Genomic DNA, 19,591 nt, shown 5'->3' with positions numbered 1-19,591 from the left:
AGACTCTGTCTCAATAAAAAAAATAATAATAAGCTAAGAGATAAACTGGGAAGGAGTGGCTAAAGTGGTAGTAGGAAAACAGGAGAGACTGGTATATCACAGAATCTGAAAGAATAGGAAATCTCTCGAGGATGGAGTAATTAAGACCATCAATGCTACAAAATGGACAAGTAACACGAGGATGAAAAACTGTCAGATTTATCTTGGCAAGAGCAGTTTCAGCAGAGTGATAAGGGCAGAAATCAAAACTCAGGTAAGTTATACCAAATGTTGATGAAAATGTGGCAGAGCTTATTCTCTCCCTCACTGCTAGGAGCGTAAACTGGTAAAACCACTTAGGAAAATTGTTTGATAGTATCTACTAAAGCTGAACATATGTACGCCTTTTCCAGGAACACACCCAAGAGAAAGGTCTATGGCAAGATGTGCACCAAAAAGCATGTACAAGAAGGTCCCTAGCAGCAGTATTGATAAACATCCAAATTATAAACAAGCCAAATGTCCATCAATGGTAAAATGCATAAAGTGTGGCACAAACAATGAACTATTATGCGGCCATGAGAATAACTATTGCTATTTGGAACAACACGAATAAATTTTGAAAACATGTTAATGAGCAAAAGAAAATGAGCCAGACCTAAGAGAACATACTATATGATCTTATCTAAAGTTTAAAAGCAGGAAAAACTAATTGATGGTGATAGATTAGGAAGAAGTTACTTTTGACAAGGGGTGGGAGGAGTACCAATAACGGATAAGGGACACAAAAGGGAGTTCTGGCAATGTTCTTTTCTTTTTTTTTTTTTTTAATCATTGGAGAGTTTACACAGATGTGTTCACTTTGTCAAAATTCTTTGAGATGTATAGTATTGTTTACATGCTTTCCTGTATTGTGTTACACTAACAGGTAGAATTCTGGGCTCAAGTGATCCTTCTGCCTCAGCCTCTTGAGTAGCTGGGACTGTTGGCAAGTACCATCATGTCCAGGTAATTTTTTCTTTAATTTTTGTAGAGACAGGTTCTCGCTCTAGCTCAGGCTGGTCTTGAACTCCTGGCCCCAAGCAATTCTCCCACCCCAGCCTCCCAAAGTGCTAAGCTTTACAGACATAAGCCACAACACCCAGCCTCCTCATCTTCATTCACTCAACTGAACCATTATAGGTCTCCCACGGGCTCTTCTATTTCAAAATACATTCTCATATGTTGTTTCTTCTACTTGGAACACTATCCCCATCCCTTCATCTGGAAGATTCCTCACTACCTCTTATAATTCAGACCTTGTGTTACCTTCTGCAGAAAACCCTTTCTAACTCCCTATTTATGTGAGTGCCCATCTTACTGCAGTGTCCTCTCATCAGTGTGGGAGCTCCACGAGGAAACACACTATGTCTTTTATAGCTCTGCCTAGCACAAGGCAGATAGTAACTGCTTAATAAATGTTTGTGAATGAATAAACTAGCAAAGAATGAATGACTCATGTTACTGAAGTAAACTAGAATAGAAATAATAAAGTTTCAACTAGAGCAATGACATTTAAAGAGATAAAATGAATAGAAACTTTTCATATCTTTTGCAGCATTTATAACCTTAGGTCGTATTATTCTAAGAAAGAACTATATGCCCTGAGTTGGCCATCAGCTACCATTATCTGTATGTCCTAAAATCCCCATACATATACATAAGTAATTATTTATACAAATCCTTGCCTTTTTTTTTTTGAGACAGAGTTTCACTTGATTGCCCTAGGTAGAGTGCCATGGCATCATAGCTCACAGCAACCTCAACTCTTAGGCTTGAGAGATCCTCTTGCCTCAGTCTCCCAAGTAGCTGGGACTATAGGCACCCAACATAACACCCAGCTAGTTTTTCTGCTTTTAGTAGAGACAGTATCTTGTTCTTGCTCAGGCTGGTCTCTAACTCCTGATCTCAGATGATCTTCCCAGGGTGCTAGGATTATAGGCGTAAGCCACTGTGCCTGGTCCCCAAATTCTTGTCTTTTGAGGTAAAAGACTTACCTATGAGCCTCAGACGTCTGTCTATCTTAACTGAAGGAATAATCATTGTTTATACTGCTGTTAGGAAGTTGACTTCAAATCACTATTCCAAGATATGTTCACAGAAACTCCATAGTACAGGTAATTATACAGCTCACTCTTTAAGTACTAAAAAAAAGCTACACTTAAATCCACTGGAGATGCTAACCCAAATTTCCTTAGTAAAAGATTCCAAGTGTAGCCTCCCTGGTCTGTAAGTATACTTATAAAATTCATCTCAGTATTTCTAATTTGCTGACAATAAAGATATAATCATTCCTGGCACTTGCTTTCATAGCCAATCATGAATCAATGGGAAACAATCAATCCTTTACGATGACTATAAACTAAATTTATCACACTCTTGATTTAATATTCACTCCACTCACGTTTGCTCTTTGCCTTTGAAGATCAGAAAAAGACTCTTCTGGCTATGACTGATTGTCAAGTTGATTATCTGACTCCAAAGATAAGAAAATTCCTCTATACAGAAAATGGAGGGAAAAAGAAGACCATATACCATTGAATTGAATGCAGTCCTGATTTAAAATTCTCATTATTTGCCAAAAGAACTCAAGGTTTTTGCTTAGATAGGGAATTTGGTGGGAAGGGGATTAATGTGGGTGACTCTTCCCCCCAAGAAAAAAAACCCTTGACACTTTCATAAATAACTAATTCTAAGCAGGAATAAAATACAAGAAGCAAATATTTGACTCATGTAACTTTGATTCAGAGTGGCAGTAAGTCCCTCACAGGGTTATAGAAGTTTGCTGCTGACTGGTTTTCCTCTTCTCCTGCCAGCCTCCGTCTGGCCAGAGGCCTATGATACGCAGTCAGTGGAGAGAGAGAGCAAGCAAGTCATTCCATATGAGAAAAAAGTCAATTCGATTAACCTTCCTCCCTGCTAAATGCACCAAATTGTCTACAAACAAAACACAAAGTTCTTAAGGAGCAAAGTATACTTACTAAACAAAGGACAGATCTTTACATACACAAAAAGAAGCCTCCAGAGATATATACAGCTCACAGGCAGAGATTGGAAAAGGAAAGAAGAGAAAATCTTTCTCTCATTGTATGACAGCTCGTATTTTTTTTCACAACATGAATTAATTCTATAGATAGGAAATTAAGAAGCAAACAACAACAATAAAACCCAAGAAACAAAGATGAAATATGAAAATAAAGGAGAAAGGAATAAGAAGCTGAAGAAGAAAATCACTGAAGAGAATGGAAGTCCCTTGGCCTTTATATGCTTCAGTTTTCTCATCTGTAGAATGAGGGAAATGGGCGCCCCAATGTCTTTATAGCCCCAATATCTTTTGTGTTTTCAGAATGACAAAAAACTTGGATAGATGACTAACAAAGATTTGTAATACTAAATACTTTCAAATTAAATCTCTTTATGAATATCTACCTACTTCTACAGAGATTCTTACTTGGAAATTTGGCTTATTGACAGTAGTAGACACACAGGGAATGACAGTGTCAAACAAAACTTAGGGAAGACTGCTATTTAAATGGAGTTTGTTCATTGGCTCCAACAGATCAGACGGAACCAAAATGGAGTCAATCAACCTAAATACCACATATTCAAACTGAAAAGAGGAAGCAGGTAGCTTCTTAAACAGACCAGTTTTTCCTGAAAACCAGATTCCAGTTTCCCTAGTCAGCTTAATAAGGAGGTCCTCTTTGCTTTAACCCTTACAAGAAAAGTAACCTGAGGTTACCCAATCATTTTCTTTCTTTTCTTTTTTGAGATAGAGTCTTCCTCAGTCAACCCAGCTAGAGTACAGTGACCTAGTTCGCTGCAACTCACAGGCTCAATTGATCTTCCCCAGTAGCTGGGACTACAGGTATGTGTCACCAAGCCAGACTCATTTTTTCTGTATTTAGTAAAGATAGGGGTCTCCCTTTTACTCAGGCTCATCTCCTGAGCTCAAGTGATTCTCCTGCCTCTGCCTCTCACTGAGCTAGGATTACAGGTGTGAGCCACCAGCCCAGCCCAGTTTTCTTTTCTATTGTTTTGTTTTCCTGTTTCTACCTTACAAACCCTACTGTTCTGCCTTTGCGCATTCTGTTTTGTGGAATGGAAGCTGTGTGATTCACGAATCTTAAACAAAAGCCAATTAGATCTTTAAATCTGGTATAATTTTATCTTTTTCCAATAACTAAAATAAGTAGTATAACTTGGCTAAATGCAATCAATTTTTAGTAAAAGGTATGCTGTTCTTTTGGCATACCTTTTACACGAGAAAAAAGCTAGTAGATTATTGAACCTGAAAGTTGCTCCGGAATGCACCTCTAGATTATGACACACAAGTCTTTTTTTCTTTTAAGCAAAAGCTTTGGTTGGTAATTTCATTTAAAAATTATAATACTGTCATAATAACAATGATAATACCTAATTTTTATTGAACGCTTACTACTATTTCAGGCACCATTCTGCATGCTTTTATACTTGTACAGATTATCTCATCATCATTCCCATTTTACCAATGAGAAAACAGAGGTAAAAGTAACTTACCTAACTCACAACTAGCACGTGACAGAGCTGTTCTCTAAAGTGTAACAATATGTTTTACTCTTTCTTTTTTATTTTTTGCAGTTTTTAGCCAGGGCTGGGTTTGAACCCACCACCTCCAGTACATGGGGTCGGCGCCCTACTCCTGGAGCCACAGGCACCGCCCTGTTTTACTCTTTCAAAGCATTTATTATATGCCTACCACATTCAAGCCAGGCAATGTGGGCATTCTTGAGGAAATTACAATCTGGTAAAAAATACAGATGTGGGCCCAGAACAATAGATGAAAATCAACCCAAACCAAAATATCTAACTGTGAAATCTCACAACCTTAAGAACAAAAGATAAAAATAGAAAAGATTCTATTCAACCAGAAAATCAGAACAAAAGTCAATACAATCAAAAATCACAATGGCTTTGGCCTTCTCAAGAGCAACCCTGAAAACTGGAAGACAAATGCAGTAGAACTTCTTTAAGCTAAACACCCAATGGACTGTAACAAACTGGTCAACATATGGAGGTGGACAACATAAGAAACTAGGCCCACTATACTGACACGTACGTGTGGCGCCTGTCTGGTCTATGAAAGTCAGATTAACTTAAGGAGGCAGTCAATGTAAGGAGGTGGTCAACTATGGAAGTGCTATTGTAATTTGAAATTCTATACCCAACCAAACTAACAATCAAATGTGAGAGTAGAATAAAGATATTTTTCAGATACATAATGTTTCAAAAGAGATTTCCTCCCTTGTACAATTTCTCAGGAGTAGCACTCTATCAAAACACAAAGAAAAGAAACCAGAGAAACATTACAGGACAGATACCAATCAAATCCCCAGGAAGAGAGGGACGGGAAATACCAGGGACATCATGTACAAGACAGAGAGGGGTATAATCCATCTAGACTAGAGGATCATGACTTAAGAGACAGCGTATGAGGAAGGACTGTCATCACCAATATGGCTTTTGTTACTGTATTCAACCTTTATCCTGACGACACTAAAGTAAACCTTCCGCAGATTCATTTTTGTACAAGGTTTGGCTGGCCCATGTTCCTGCTTTGCCTTCCACGCCTTGTTTCCTAGATCAACTAAGGATTGTCATTTTAACCCAAAGAAATATTCTGTTTTAGCCTACTTCTGAGAGCTAGAGGTTGACCAAGATGAACTTAAAAGCAGAAAATATAGAGTAGCCCATTCCTTTTGACATATTCCTCCCACATGTCTTGTAAGAAACTGGCCAATACTCCGGACTGGCTAATGCCCTGACTCTTGATAAGCCCGATGTTTCTCAGGATTCACTTGCCCGTTGACTTCCCCAGTAGGGGCTCTAATAAAACTATCAGAAAAGTTGAAGCTGATAATGATTCAGAGGCTTCATTTCCAGAAATACTTTAAGAGATACAATTATGCCCTCTTTTTACACAGTTAGGTTTATACTTTTCTATTCAGCTTTTCTATTAAGCACTTTTAATAACATTTTACACATAAATATATAAATGAATATAAATAGAGCAATTTAATATTTGCTCATTAAAATGAATTATAATAGTGGAAAACTGCTAAAAAGGAAATGAAACTTACTGACAGGACAGAGTATGAATTAGACCAACAATGGTGAAAACTTTTCAAGGCAACTGAAAGTTTTTGTCCCAAAAGATGTCCTAGAAGCTCAACTGTAAGACAAAAGGATTTCTTCTGCTTCATGCCATTAGAAATTTAAGCAGCATCTAAAAATTCAAGCAATCTTGTATCACAGAAAAAGTTATTTCCAGTTATATTAAATAAGTAGGAATCAGTAACTTTATTTATATTTCAAATTAAAAGATTCTTAACTATTCTCAAATCAACTTTGGTTTGGGAGTTTTGTTTTTGGTTCTTTTTGTTTGTTTGTTTGTTTGTTTGTTTAAGACACAGCCTCAAGCTGTCGCCCTGGGTAGAGTGCTGTGACATCACAGCTCACAGCAACCTCCAACTCCTGCCGTGGCCTCCCAAGTAGCTGGGACTACAGGCGCCTGCCACAATGCCTGGCTATTTTTTTTTTTTTTTTGGTTGCAGCCATCGTTGTTGTTCAGTGGACCCCGGGCTCGATTCGAACCCACTTGCTCAGTTGTATGTGGCTGGCACCTTAGCCACTTGAGCCATAGGCGCTAAGCCTGTTTTTGGTTCTTATAACATAAAAATATTCAATTTCGAGAATCAAAATCATCTCATTGAGCTGTGTTAGAATTTTCTAGCTCACAACTACAGAAAAGCTTTTCACTGTAGTTTTGAGGGCCCTGTTTTGTCTTTTAATAAAGTCCAGTGTTCCTTACTAATGGCAAATAGAAGAATCAGTATAAGGTGGATTTTTTAAAAAATTATATGCCAACAAATTATAGTCAAATGCTCTTAGGGTAAAAAGTGATGCTATGAGGGTGGTACAGTGAGACTCTGTCTCTACAAAAAAAAAAAAAAAAAGTGATGCTATGATTTTTTTAATACCGTTGGGACCGAAATCGCCGCTGAGAGACCACCGAACACACATGTAAAAGCAAAGGAGTGTCTTTATTCAAGCATATGCCCAGGTCACTCCGCTCTACGGGCTGTGGCTGTGAAGGGGAGACATGGAAATGGCCGGGGAAGGTTTTTAAAGACGCATAGGGGAATTCCGTCAGGCGTTTGTCAGGAGGGGTTGCCATTGGCTGAGCTGTTGTCTAGGGGTGCTTGGAGCCACCTGATAAGTTGGAGGTGCCATAGGGTGAGTTTGCCTTAGAAACTTTCTAGGAAGAAGGGGTGCCTGTCTACTTCCTGATAGGCTGGCCCCACCTGGGCTGATGGGTCCTGCCCAGCAGGGGCGTCACTGTGGTCTTTTTCCTGTAACGGGGCTGGGTTGTAAAACGGAGCCTTTCTTAGAAAATGGAGTCACATTTGGCCTCTTCAATACAACATGTGATGACTTAATTAAACTGATTAACCTATCCATCACCTCAAATATCTGACCTTTTTTTGGGATGAGAATATTTGAGACTTACTCTCTAAGCAGTATTAAAATGAAAGTACTCAATTACTAGCTACAGTCACTAATACAAGCTGGTTTGAGTCCTTAGAAAGACAAAGTAAAGGATAATATTAATCTAGTGCTAGTTAACATATTGAATAGTTCTTCTGTTTGAGTGAATAGTCAACCATAAAAGGAATAAACTTTTGAAAAGTATTAGGTAGCTACTAGGCATAGTCTACAAACAGATTTTGTTTAGAAAAAGGGTAATTCCGTGTGTTCTACTTTGCATTATCCAACTCAAATAACCTACCTATAGAGTTTGCAGTTTTTAAAGGTCATTGTCCTTCAACTTTTCTTAATAAATTGAAATCATCTCTTAGAAAGAACCAACTAAAATGGCTTGAGTACACTGTATACAAGACTCTCTAGTTCCTCCCTATACCCTCTACCTCCCATCCTCCACGTACCTCTCCATAGTCATCTAGTGTACTCTATTCCTTATACCCTATGTTCAGCCAGGCTCAATGGCTCTCAGTTCCTCAAATGTCACTCTCTCAACTCCAGGTTGGGTTTTTGTTTGTTTCTTTGAAAGAAGGTTCCACCCTGTTCCTTGGGCTAGAGTGCACTGACATCATTACAGCTCACTATAACTTCCAACTCCTGGGCTCCAGTGACTCTCCTGCCTCAGCCTCCCAAGTACACCACCATGCCTGGCTAATTTTTCCATCTTTTGTTCTTGTTCTTGCTTAGGTGGGTCTCAAACTCACAGCATCAAGCGATCCTCCCGCCTTGGCCTCCCCAAATGCTAGGATTACAGGCATGAGTCACTGCTCCTGGCCTCAACTCCAGGTTTGTTCTCTCTCCACTTTACTTGACCATTTTACCACTATCCTTCAGGTCTTACCTTAGCCATCAGCTCCCCAGAGAAGACTTCCCAGGTCATTACCCTTTCAGGACATCCTATACTTCACTTTGTGTAACATTCATCAAACCAGGAATTAATGTTATTTGCATACAAAATTGGAAGCTCTAGAGGGCAGGGATCATGTCTACCTTATTCACAGCTGTAGTCATGTCATCTAATACTTGCTAAACAGGACTAAAATTTTTATCATTAGATTTTAAGATTAATATTTACAATTTTCAATTAATTGACTCAGGAAATGATTCAAGTGTTCTGAAGAAAATACCTGACCTTTAACCTTTCTTCCCTTCTCCATGTTCTCACCTATTCTTCTACTTCCTTTGAAAGTTAACTAGTTTCCTTTTAAGTTGGAGGAAATGTCAGATTCATTGTATGACTATTTCAATAATATTGGGACTTTATTCCCTTGTATAGTATTGCTTTCAAATTATAATTATATAATCACAATTTAATATAAGATTAATATTTTATCAAATATGTTATAAACCTCCTATCTATTAGATACAATATTAATTGCATAACATATGAGGTTATTAGCATCTGTATAGTACTTGCTAATCGGGGCATAATAACTACTTTCCCTACCTTTTAAAAACAGAATAGATACTTTATCTCAATGATGAAAGAACATATCAACAATGACCTTTTATTTAAAATGTTAATTCTACAAGGAAAATAGCAGGAAAATCTGAGAAACAAGAATAGACAGGAATAACTGTAAGTATACCGTGTCTTAGAGAGGAAAGTATAAATACATTCTTATAACAATTAACAAAAGAATCAAAGCAAATTCCCTGTCAGCTTCTTATATTGCAAGCAGGCTCCTCACCTTAGAGGTTCCATTATCCCAAACGGCTAGACCAAAATAGTCTTCTTCCAAAAGATTGAGGTGTTCACATACTCGTTTAAGTAAATCTTGTCCTTTAGCATGTTTCTGTAAAGACATACATATTTTAGTTAAGTTTAGTTTAGTTTAGTTTCCTTTCTTTTTTTGTTTTTTAAAGATAGTGTCTAGGCTAGACTCTAGTGCAGTGGTTCTCAACCTTCCTGACGCCTCAACATATTTTCATTGGTAAAAAGGGGTCATGACACACAGGTTGAGAACGGCTGCTCTAATGGCTATTCCACAGGTGTGCTCATAGTACCTGTATCCTGAAATTTCTAGGCTCAAGTGATCTTCATGCCTCTGCCTTCCGAGAGCTGAGATTACAGTTATGTACCACGATGCCACGCTTATGATTTCTTTTTATTCCTATTTTCATCACCAAATAAAGTAAAATGTTACTTTCCAGTCTCCTCTTTTACCTTCAGATACCAACAACTTTCAGATGGCTACACAAAGTAGAACGATATGGTTTTTTAAATTCCTTTTTCTCAATCTGTCAGCTTATATATGCAACACACTTATAGTAGCTTGAAAATAGTGTTGTGATTCCCTGTATGCCCCATCCCCCATCACCATCTTAAATATCACATTCTTCGTTTTCGGTACACTATTTCCTGAAGCATGTTATGGGCAACTGTCAGTCAGTGACCACCTGGATTACTAAATTGACTACCAACACTGACAGTTAACTGTGGCTGTGAAAATCATTAGACTCCCTATTATATTAAGGTCAGACGTCCCAAGAAAATGAGCTATGCCTCAACTCCCTATAATCTCTTTCAGAAAAATGAATAAAGTCAATTTCTAGATAGACTAAAGATACTACCTGTTAGAATATCTCTTTCAGTGGTTTTCTTAATATTTCTTTGCCAAGAAAGTCAAACTACTTCCAAGCTTGGGTACTTGTATTCTTATTTATAGGAAAAAAGTGCCCTAACTTACAATCTGAGATGTATAGTCAAAAAGTCCTGGCTCCTCCATTTACTGGCTAAACAACCTGAGTACATTCAATTGAACCTTTATGAATACTAATTTTCTCATCTGTAAAATAATATGTACACTTGCCCTATTTATCTTTTGGAACTGTTTTAAAAAAAATCAAATATGCTAATGCCTTCTGAGAAATACATACAAAAAGACTTCCCACAATTAGAATCTTTTTTTGGCACACATCCATGACATGTCCTCATCTTGATAAGTTATTTTTAATGACTATTAGTAATTCACATAAATGTTAATCCATTTTCAGTCTTAAAAAAATCTATATTAAATCACTGTCTTCATTTTTTTCTTCCTGTGTTTCACTCTAAATGACAGATGACGATTTGGGAATTCTTCATGCACAGATCCCTAAATGCTTATTCATAATTCTAAACTCCAGAAGCTCTAAAGGATAAAAGGTTGGGGTTTTCTTACTATACCTCATTTGATAATCCATATAACCAAAAATTGTACTCCCTTAATATTTCGAATGAAAGAAATTTTTAAAAATAGCTCATTTAAAGGCAAATTTTGACATGAACTATTAAGAGGCTCTTTCGGATCTTTCAGTTACCCTTTTTTAGAAAGAATCTTCACATATTTTACCATAGAAATACTATATTTGATCATACAGGTGTTGCTACAGACCCCACAGGGTATATTAAGAAATATATAGAATATGTATTTATTGCCTTTCTAAAATCCACAATAGTCTGAATTCTGAAATCCATCTGCCCCCAAGGGTTTCATATATAAAGGATCCATATCTGGATCTTCAACTGAATGGGATGAATGACTGTAAAATAGCTTTACCCATTTCTAAACTAGCTAGTGGCAAGAAACGGAAAAAGCAGGTCAGGTGCAGTGGCCTGCCAGCCGTTTGGGAGACCAAGGCAGGAGGATCACTTGAGGTCTGGAGTTCAAGACTAGCCCAGACAACATAGCAAGACCTCACCTCTACCAAAAAAAAAAGACAGAGTCTCACTCTGTCAGGCTGGATAGAGTGCCGTGGCATCATCATTGCTCACAGCAACCTCAGTACTTGAGCTGAAGAGATCTTCTTGCTTCAGTCTCCTGAGTAGCTGGGATTATAGGCGCCTACCATGATGCCCAGCTAATTTTTCTATTTTTAGTAGAGAAGGGTCTCACTCGTGCTCAGGCTGGTCTCAAACTCATGAGCTCAAGCAATCTATCTGCCTCAACCTCCCAGAGTGCTAGGATTATAGGCATAAGCCACTGTGCCTGGCCAAAGTTTTGTTTTTAGGGTTTTTTTGCTAATTTTATCTCTCTCTCTCTCTCTCTCTCTCTCTTTCTCATTGAGACACAGTCTCACTCTGATGCCCATGGCATCATCATAGTTCATAGCAACCTCAAACTCTTGGGCTCAAGCAATCTTCTTGCCTCAGCCTCCCAAGCAGCTGGGACTACAGGCACATTCTGACTAGTCCTAGCTACTCAGGAGGCTGAAGTGGGATGATCACTTAACCCTAGGAATTGAAGCTGCATGACCATACCATTGCACTTCAGCCTGGGTGACAGAGCAAGATTCTGTCTCTAAAGAAATAAATAAACATAAATTATAAAAAAGAAACATAAAAAGTGGACCCAAGGTCTCCTTTAGTTACCAGGCATTGTACCTATTTTCAAAGTTTAACAGTATATTTTTCTTGATTTCCTTCTTAAAACTAAATATAGCATAATATTTAGACCAGCGGTTCTCAACCAGTGGGTCACAACCCCTTTGGGGGTCAAACAACCCTTTCACAGGGGTCACTTAAATACATCCTGCATATCAGATATTCACATTATGATTCATAACAGTAGCAAAATTACAGTTATGAAGTAGCAATGAAAATAATTTTATGGTTAGGGGTCACCACAACATGAGGAACTGTATTAAAGGGTCACAGCATTAGGAAGGTTGAGAACCACTGACTTAGACTATTTGAGATTGAATATATTTGCATTTGATACAAATAATTCAATTCAGAAATAATTTGTTGCACACCTAAAATACAAGTAATATGTGAATCAGATGTTGTATCAATAAAAGCTATTATTAGTAACAATTACAACTGTTCATATATTAACAATCTCACAATTGACAACTACTGCTCTAGTTTTAAAAAACTGTCATGGGTGGGCGGCGCCTGTGGCTCAGTGAGTAGGGCGCCGGCCCCATATACTGAGGGTGGTGGGTTCAAACCCAGCCCCGGCCAAACTGCAACAAAAAAATAGCCGGGTGTTGTGGCGGGCGCCTGTAGTCCCAGCTGCTCGGGAGGCTGAGGCAAGAGAATCGCGTAAGCCCAGGAGCTGGAGGTTGCTGTGAGCGGTGTGATGCCACAGCACTCTACCCGAGGGTGGTACAGTGAGACTCTGTCTCTACAAAAAAAAAAAAAAAACTGTCATAGGGCAGCACCTGTGGCTCAGTGGGCAGGGCACCGGCCCCATATACCGAGGGTGGCGGGTTTGAACGCAGCCCTGGCCAAACTACAACAAAAAAACAGCCGGGCGTTGTGGCGGGTGCCTGTGGTCCCAGCTACTTGGGAGGCTGAGGCAGGACAATCGCCTAAGCCCTGGAGTTGGAGGTTGCAGTGAGCTGTGATGTCATAGCCCTGTACCAAGGGCAATAAAGTGAGACTCTGTCTCTCAAAAAAAAAAGAAAATTGTCATAGATATTTTATCTCAATTCATCTTGAAGGAGTAAAAAGAGTAACTGAATTAACTTTGACATTTTTATTCAATCTTCATTCAGTTAGTTATTTTTTCAGAAAATACAGAGTTTTAAGAAATAGCATTACTTGTTTTAATGGTATCTCATGAAGCTAAAGAAAATATATTAAATAAAATATATTAAATAAAGTATATTAAGGTTTAGATCTAGCAAAACAGAAATGCTATAGTGATTTTTTTTTTTTTAACAAGTTGGGGCCAACATCAGAAATTGAGGCTATCCTAAAAAAATCTAGTCCCGGAAAGTCATTCTATAAATAATGGACTTTTTTAAAAAACAAAATTGTTTTTGATTAGAAAAGTAACACGTGCGCCATTAAAAAGATTTTGGCAGATACAGAAAAAAATTGGAGAAGAAAGTATGACTCATTCCTAATCCTTTCATACTCTCAACCCCCAAAAATCAACATTAACATTTCAGTCCACAGAAGTAGTCGTTACAGTGGGTCTTATCTTGGGTGCAGTCACCACTTATCCAACTCTACACGGAACAGTTTGTAAGAGTTCTGACCATGGGAAATTAAAATGCACTCACCTCCACAACACATTCATAAACCGTGTCATCCAACAAAGAAACCTTGCAGTGCATGTTTCTGTGTCTTCTGACTGCTTTCTGGGAAGATTTTAATTCCCTTTCTGCTTTTGATTCAGAACTTTCTTCTTTTACTTCTACTTTGGAGCACTCTTCAAGTCCTTCTTCCTTAGTTTCAAAATCTAGATCTTCTCTGTGTTCTTCCTGAGCAGGCTACATGTCCGTGTCATCATCACATCAATAATAAAGACACGTCACAAAACATGCTGTAGACACGTTAACCTACAATAATCTTACCAATAAACACACCCACTGAAGATGAAAAATTATTAAAACAAATATGAGTGACATTAATATTAAATAATTATTTTTCCATAAAATGTATAATCCCCCCAAAGATCTACAGACTTTGCTATTCTCAAAACTTTTCAGGTAGAATCCCAACAAATCAGTTAATGAAGGTTTCAAACCAGCGGACACCAACCTATTGTTCTCAGCATTATACATTCTTCCTGACTATGCCCCTATATGATATTGTTAAAGTTTATCAAAACCTTTCTGTCTCTGCCCCATGCTCCTCAATTTTAGCAAGGTAGTCTTATTAATTGCAAAATAAGATGTGATTTGTTACATATTCTTATTTTTAAAAATAGCTAAAAGAGTTGCTTGAGACCATTTTAAGAGGATTAAGCAAGCACATGTAATAGGCTAAAACTTTTTAACTACCTACCAGTGAACCCCTTTCTACGTTGGATCAATCGTACTAAATACAAAGATTCAAGGGCGGCGCCTGTGGCTCAGTAAGTGGGGCGCCGGCCCCATATGCCGAGGGTGGCGGGTTCAAACTCAGCCCCAGCCAAACTGCAACAAAAAAATGGTCGGGCGTTGTGGCGGGCGCCTGTGGTCCCAGCTGCTCAGGAGGCTGAGGCAAGAGAATCGTGTAGGCCCAAGAGTTAGAGGTTGCTGTGAGCCGTGTGACACCTCAGCACTCTACCGAGGGTGGTACAGTGAGACTCTGTCTCTACAAAAAAAAAAAAAAATACAAAGATTCAAAGAAGGGAGAGAGGGATAGAAATCAAGGTCTCCTAGGGTAATCATTAAATTATCCCAAAATAATACAGATAAGTTTGGTAACATTTTGGCTTATATTTTACTTCTTTTCTTTTTTTTTTTTTTTTCCTGAGACAGAGTCTCACTCTGGCACCCTGAATATAGTGCGGTGGCATCATAGCTCACAGCAGCCTCAAGCTCTTGGGCTCAAGAGATTGTCTTGCTTCAGTTTTTCTATTTTTAGTAGAGATATGGTCTCGCTATTGCTCAGGCTGGTCTCCAACTCGTGATCTCAAGCAATACATCTGCCCTGGCCTTCCAGAGTGCTAGGATTACAGGCATGAGCCACTGTGCCCGCCCCTTATTTCCAACAAAATACAACTCCTGAAAGATTTTTAATGATGCCTTCTTTACTACTGCTGAAAAGATTTTTAACTAAACCCTACTTATTCTTTTCTTTCAAAGTAATTCATGGTTGGCAATTATGAGAAAGGATTTCACTATTTGGCTCTTGCATTAGAATAGATAACTGGAGGTTAGTCTAAAAGCCGCCTTCCCATCCTTCAGACTCTCTCACATGCAACCACAGAGAGGCTTTCACTGGGTACCCTACTGGTCCCATGCCCGCTCAACTGTTTTTCATGTCAGTACTCTGTTACATTTATAGCACTAATTACAATGAATGTTTTGTGTTTATTACTTTTTCGTCTCTTCCATTAGACTATAACATCCACAAGGGTAAGAACCATGTTGGTTCTATAATAATAATTGTTAACATTTACAGAACAATTACAACAGGCCTATTCTAACAGCACTACTTAAAAGAACTCACTTAATCCTCATAACAACTTCATGGGGCAGGTACTATTAATTAAGTCCACTTGACAGATGTGAAACTAAAGCTAGAAAAGAACTTTTTTTAGGATATACAGTTACTAAGTCATATGTCAGTATAGTTTCACAATCTATAAACGTTTTCACCATTTTATGGTTTTTATTTACCAAGGTATATACAGCCTAGGGCCTGGCAAAGATAATAGGTTTTCAATAAATATTTGTTGAATAAGTAAATAAATAAGCATCAAAAATTGAATCATGGCTTAAAAAAATCCAAGGTACATTGGATGAAGACTGGTACAATCTTATAATGCAAACTTACATTAAACCTTTGTCTACAAGATTCTTACCCCAAAAGTTTTGATTATAAAGTTAGTTCACAAAATACCTAAAATAGTTTGCTCCTTTAAATAATAACCCCTCAAAATCTTATTAACAATATTTTTTTCTTCATAGATAAATTTCTGCATATAATTTATTTCCATTCTAAATTAAGTCTTTTTTTTTTTTTTTTTGAGACAGAGCCTCAAGCTGTCGCCCTGAGTAGAGTGTCGTGGCATCACAGCTCACAGCAACCTCCAACTCCTGGGTTCAAGCAAGTCTCCTGCCTCCACCTCCCAAGTAGCTGGGACTACAGGTGCTCGCCACAACACCTGGGTATTTTTTGGTTACAGCCATCATTGTTGTTTGGCGGGCCCAGGCTGGATTCAAACCCACCAGCTCAGGTGTATGTGGCTGGCACCTTAGCCGCTTGAGCCACAGGCGTTTAGTAAAACCTAAAATTAATTTTGTCATCTGTTTCACCTTGAGTACAAATCTATGAATTTTAGACAGAATAGACAAGTTCTGATTAAAATACTAACTAAAACAAGATATGGATTTTCCCCTACATAAAGTGGGGGGGGGAGCAATTAAAAACCTCTTGAAAGTACTAGGCTTCCTAAAAAATAATGTCATTTACCTCTTTTGGTATCCATAAAATTAAATTAATGGTATTAAGATACACAGAGTTCCTTTGTCTTTACAGTTTGTGTTTACTTACTAAGTAATAATAGCTAACATTTATTGAGTGCTTATTAAAGGTCAGGTAATGTCTTAAGAGCTTTATGTTTCTCTCTTTTAAGACTTACAATGATCAAATGAAATGGATATTATTATCCCCATTGTAGAGAGGAAAAAAACCAATAAAGCGAAGTGTTACTTCTCTGTAATTTGAATCCTATAAGCTGATTCCATAGACCACATTCTTAATAATACATGGTAAATCTGTTTTCAACCTTGTTTCACTAAGGTTAGCACTAAATACATGTAGAAGTAATTTCTAGAAATACCTGTAGTATTTTTAGAAAAAAAAAATATTTTTTTTTAAGACAGAGTTTTACTATGTTGCCCTCAGTAGAGTTCCGTAGCATCACAGCTCACAGCAACCTCAAACTCTTGGGCTTAAGTGATTCTCTTGCCTTAGTCTACCAAGTAGCTGGGACTACAGGCGCCCACCACAACGCCTAGCTATTTTTCATTTTTGGTTGCAGCTGTCATTGTTGTTTAGCAGGCCCAAGCTGGGCTCGAACCCACCAGCCTAGGTGTATGTGACTGGCGCCCTACTCACCGAGCTATGGGCACCAAACCATATTTTTAGAAAATTCTAATAAAACTATCTAACCTAAACCTTAGACCTATAAGAAAAACATATAGGACTTATATTTTTAATAATGTAGATAATGTTCACATGCTTCAGAAATAAGACTGTGAAAATAATTCAATTTGTAGATAATAAAGCTTAAAATGAATGAGATTCCTAGAAAATAGTTTGAGTTACAGTACCAATATTTTCCCATGTTTTTTTTTGACAAATAGACTCACAATTCATGCTTAGTTTAACTACACTGTGACACAATTAAGGTCCCAGAGTAAAACATATTACACAGGTGATAGAAAGAGCTAGACTTCCTCATCTATCCTCTTTATACTCTATGACAACCTGATCCAGTTAAAGATGATGAAGAAAATAAGGCAGGCATGGCTTGAATCTATCGAATGCCTCTGGAAGGCTTGAGTTCATCATGCAGCTTTGACAGATATTTCCATAAAAGGACCACATTTGCAGATGACAATACCATCCTATAACTCTACCAAAGTAAACTCTAAACCAGGGGTCCTCCGACTGTGGCCCGCGGGCTACATGACGTGGTGTGATTGTATTTGTTCCCGTTTTGTTTTTTTACTTCAAAATAAGACATGTGCAGTGTGCATAGGAATTTGTTCATAGTTTTATTTTTTAACTATAGTCTGGCCCTCCAACAGTCTGAGGGACAGTGAACTGGCCCCCTGTTTAAAAAGTTTGAGGGGGCGGCGCCTGTGGCTCAGTCAGTAGGGCGCCGGCCCCATATACTGAGGGTGGCAGGTTCAAACCTGGCCCCGGCCAAACTGCAACCAAAAAATAGCCGGGCGTTGTGGCGGGCACCTGTAGTCCCAGCTACTCGGGAGGCTGAGACAAGAGAATCGCTTAAGCCCAGGAGTTGGAGGTTGCTGTGAGCTGTGTGAGGCCACGGCACTCTACCGAGGGCCATAAAGTGAGACTCTGTCTCTACAAAAAAAAAAAAAAAAATAGTTTGAGGACGCTTGCTCTAAACCATCACTTCTTTTTTCATGGTAATGAATTTGTTTCATTATTATAGCAAAATAATTATCAGCTGAATAAGCTCATTTGATATCTTTCTTTATTTTCATTTTTTAAATTTAAGTTATCTTTTAAAAAATCAAGTTTCCAATGACCACATTAATTTCTTTCATTCATTTTTTTTTTTTGGAGACAGAGTCTCAAGCTGTTGCCCTGGGTAGAGTACCATGGTGTCATAGCTCACAGCAACCTCCAACTCTTGGGCTCAATCAATCCTCTTGCCTCATTTTTTTTGGTTTATTTTTTAATAGTACAGATGGGGTCTTGCTTTTGCTCAGGCTGGTTTCGAACTCCTGAGCTCAAGCAATCCACCCGACTCGGCCTCCCAGAGTGCTAGGATTCCAGGCATGACCCACCTGCACCTGGCCGACCACATTAATTTCTTTAGAGCGGAAACTACAAAGCTCCATGTTACCTATTACTACCAATTCCTAACTTAACTAGCAAGTAAAAAATAACACACCAAATGTTCTTAAATGAAAAATAAAGTTTATGGGCAGCCAGCCCCATATACCGAGGGTGGTGAGTTTGAACCTGGCCCTGGCCAAACAAAAAAAGTAGGCAGATGTTGTAGCGGGCGCCTGGAGTCCCAGCTACTCGGGAGGCTGAGGCAAGAAAAATGCCTAAGCCCAAGAGTTGAAGGTTGCTGTGAGCTGTGATGCAATAGCACTCTACAGAGGGCGACAAAGTAAGACTCTGTCTCTAAAAACAAAAAAAGGAAAGAAAGAAAAATAAAGTTTATAACCTGCTTACATTATACCCACCTCCCATATCCACACATCCGTACCTGTGTTTCTGCACTGCTTAATGAATGAAGATCCAAAGATGGGTCTGTTTTGAGTTCAGGTTCAGGAGCTGCAATTGGGGCCTTTAAAATGATCTCTTCATTAAAACTGGTTCCAAAATCTCTCTCTTTCTGGCCTCCTTCCCCTTTTTCTTTATCTGACTCTATTTCTTTGCCTTCTTCCTCAGACACCTGAGATTTGGGCCTTTTGAGAAAGGAAGAGAACAGTCGTGACAGGCCCCTGCTTTCTGATGTCCGCTCTTTGTTCTTGGTCAAGTCTTCATGTGTGGGAGTGTCCCCATTAGACGTTTTCAGCTTCTGGTCATACTGATTATCTCCTTCAGCTGCTGTTTGCGAAGCCTCCTCCAGCTGAGATTCTTGTTGGCCTGAGTTTGTGGCTCCCTCTCCCTCTTCCTTCTGTTGCTGGTGCTGTGAATTTTCGGCCTCAGCCACTAAACTCTTCTCTGTTGTCATGATGTTGCTATTACCAAGAAGACGCAAAGGAGGCTCTTATAAGCAAAACACATTACTGTAGACAAAACCCCAAACTCTCAAAAATTAATATGTTTAGGTATTTAATCACCAACAAACAGAATTCTAACCCATTAAACATCAGACTTTCCATTAAAGTACAAAAATATCTTACC

At 38.4% G+C, this 19,591-nt stretch overlaps 1 protein-coding gene across 23 annotated transcripts in view; it reads right to left on the bottom strand.

Moving 5' to 3' along the window:
• The window catches only part of EPB41 (erythrocyte membrane protein band 4.1), a 222,585-nt gene that overhangs the window by 109,988 nt on the left and 93,006 nt on the right, over window positions 1-19,591 (bottom strand). For 22 of the 23 annotated variants that reach the window (XM_053576598.1, XM_053576605.1, XM_053576596.1 and 19 more), the window contains exons 2-4: window positions 18,948-19,425; window positions 13,597-13,806; window positions 9,291-9,395 (exon numbers count right to left, since the gene is read on the bottom strand). In XM_053576598.1, the coding sequence (XP_053432573.1) occupies window positions 9,291-9,395; window positions 13,597-13,806; window positions 18,948-19,418 (786 nt within the window). In that variant the 5' untranslated portion in view covers window positions 19,419-19,425. The remainder of the gene's footprint in view (window positions 1-9,290; window positions 9,396-13,596; window positions 13,807-18,947; window positions 19,426-19,591) is intronic. The other variant, XM_053576609.1, reaches the window with a different exon arrangement.

This window comes from Nycticebus coucang, chromosome 22 (genome assembly GCF_027406575.1).
Source record: "Nycticebus coucang isolate mNycCou1 chromosome 22, mNycCou1.pri, whole genome shotgun sequence".
NCBI classification, from domain to species: Eukaryota; Metazoa; Chordata; class Mammalia; order Primates; family Lorisidae; genus Nycticebus; species Nycticebus coucang.
Note: the sequence above shows the minus strand (reverse complement) of the source record. Positions and strands in the feature narration are given on the sequence as shown.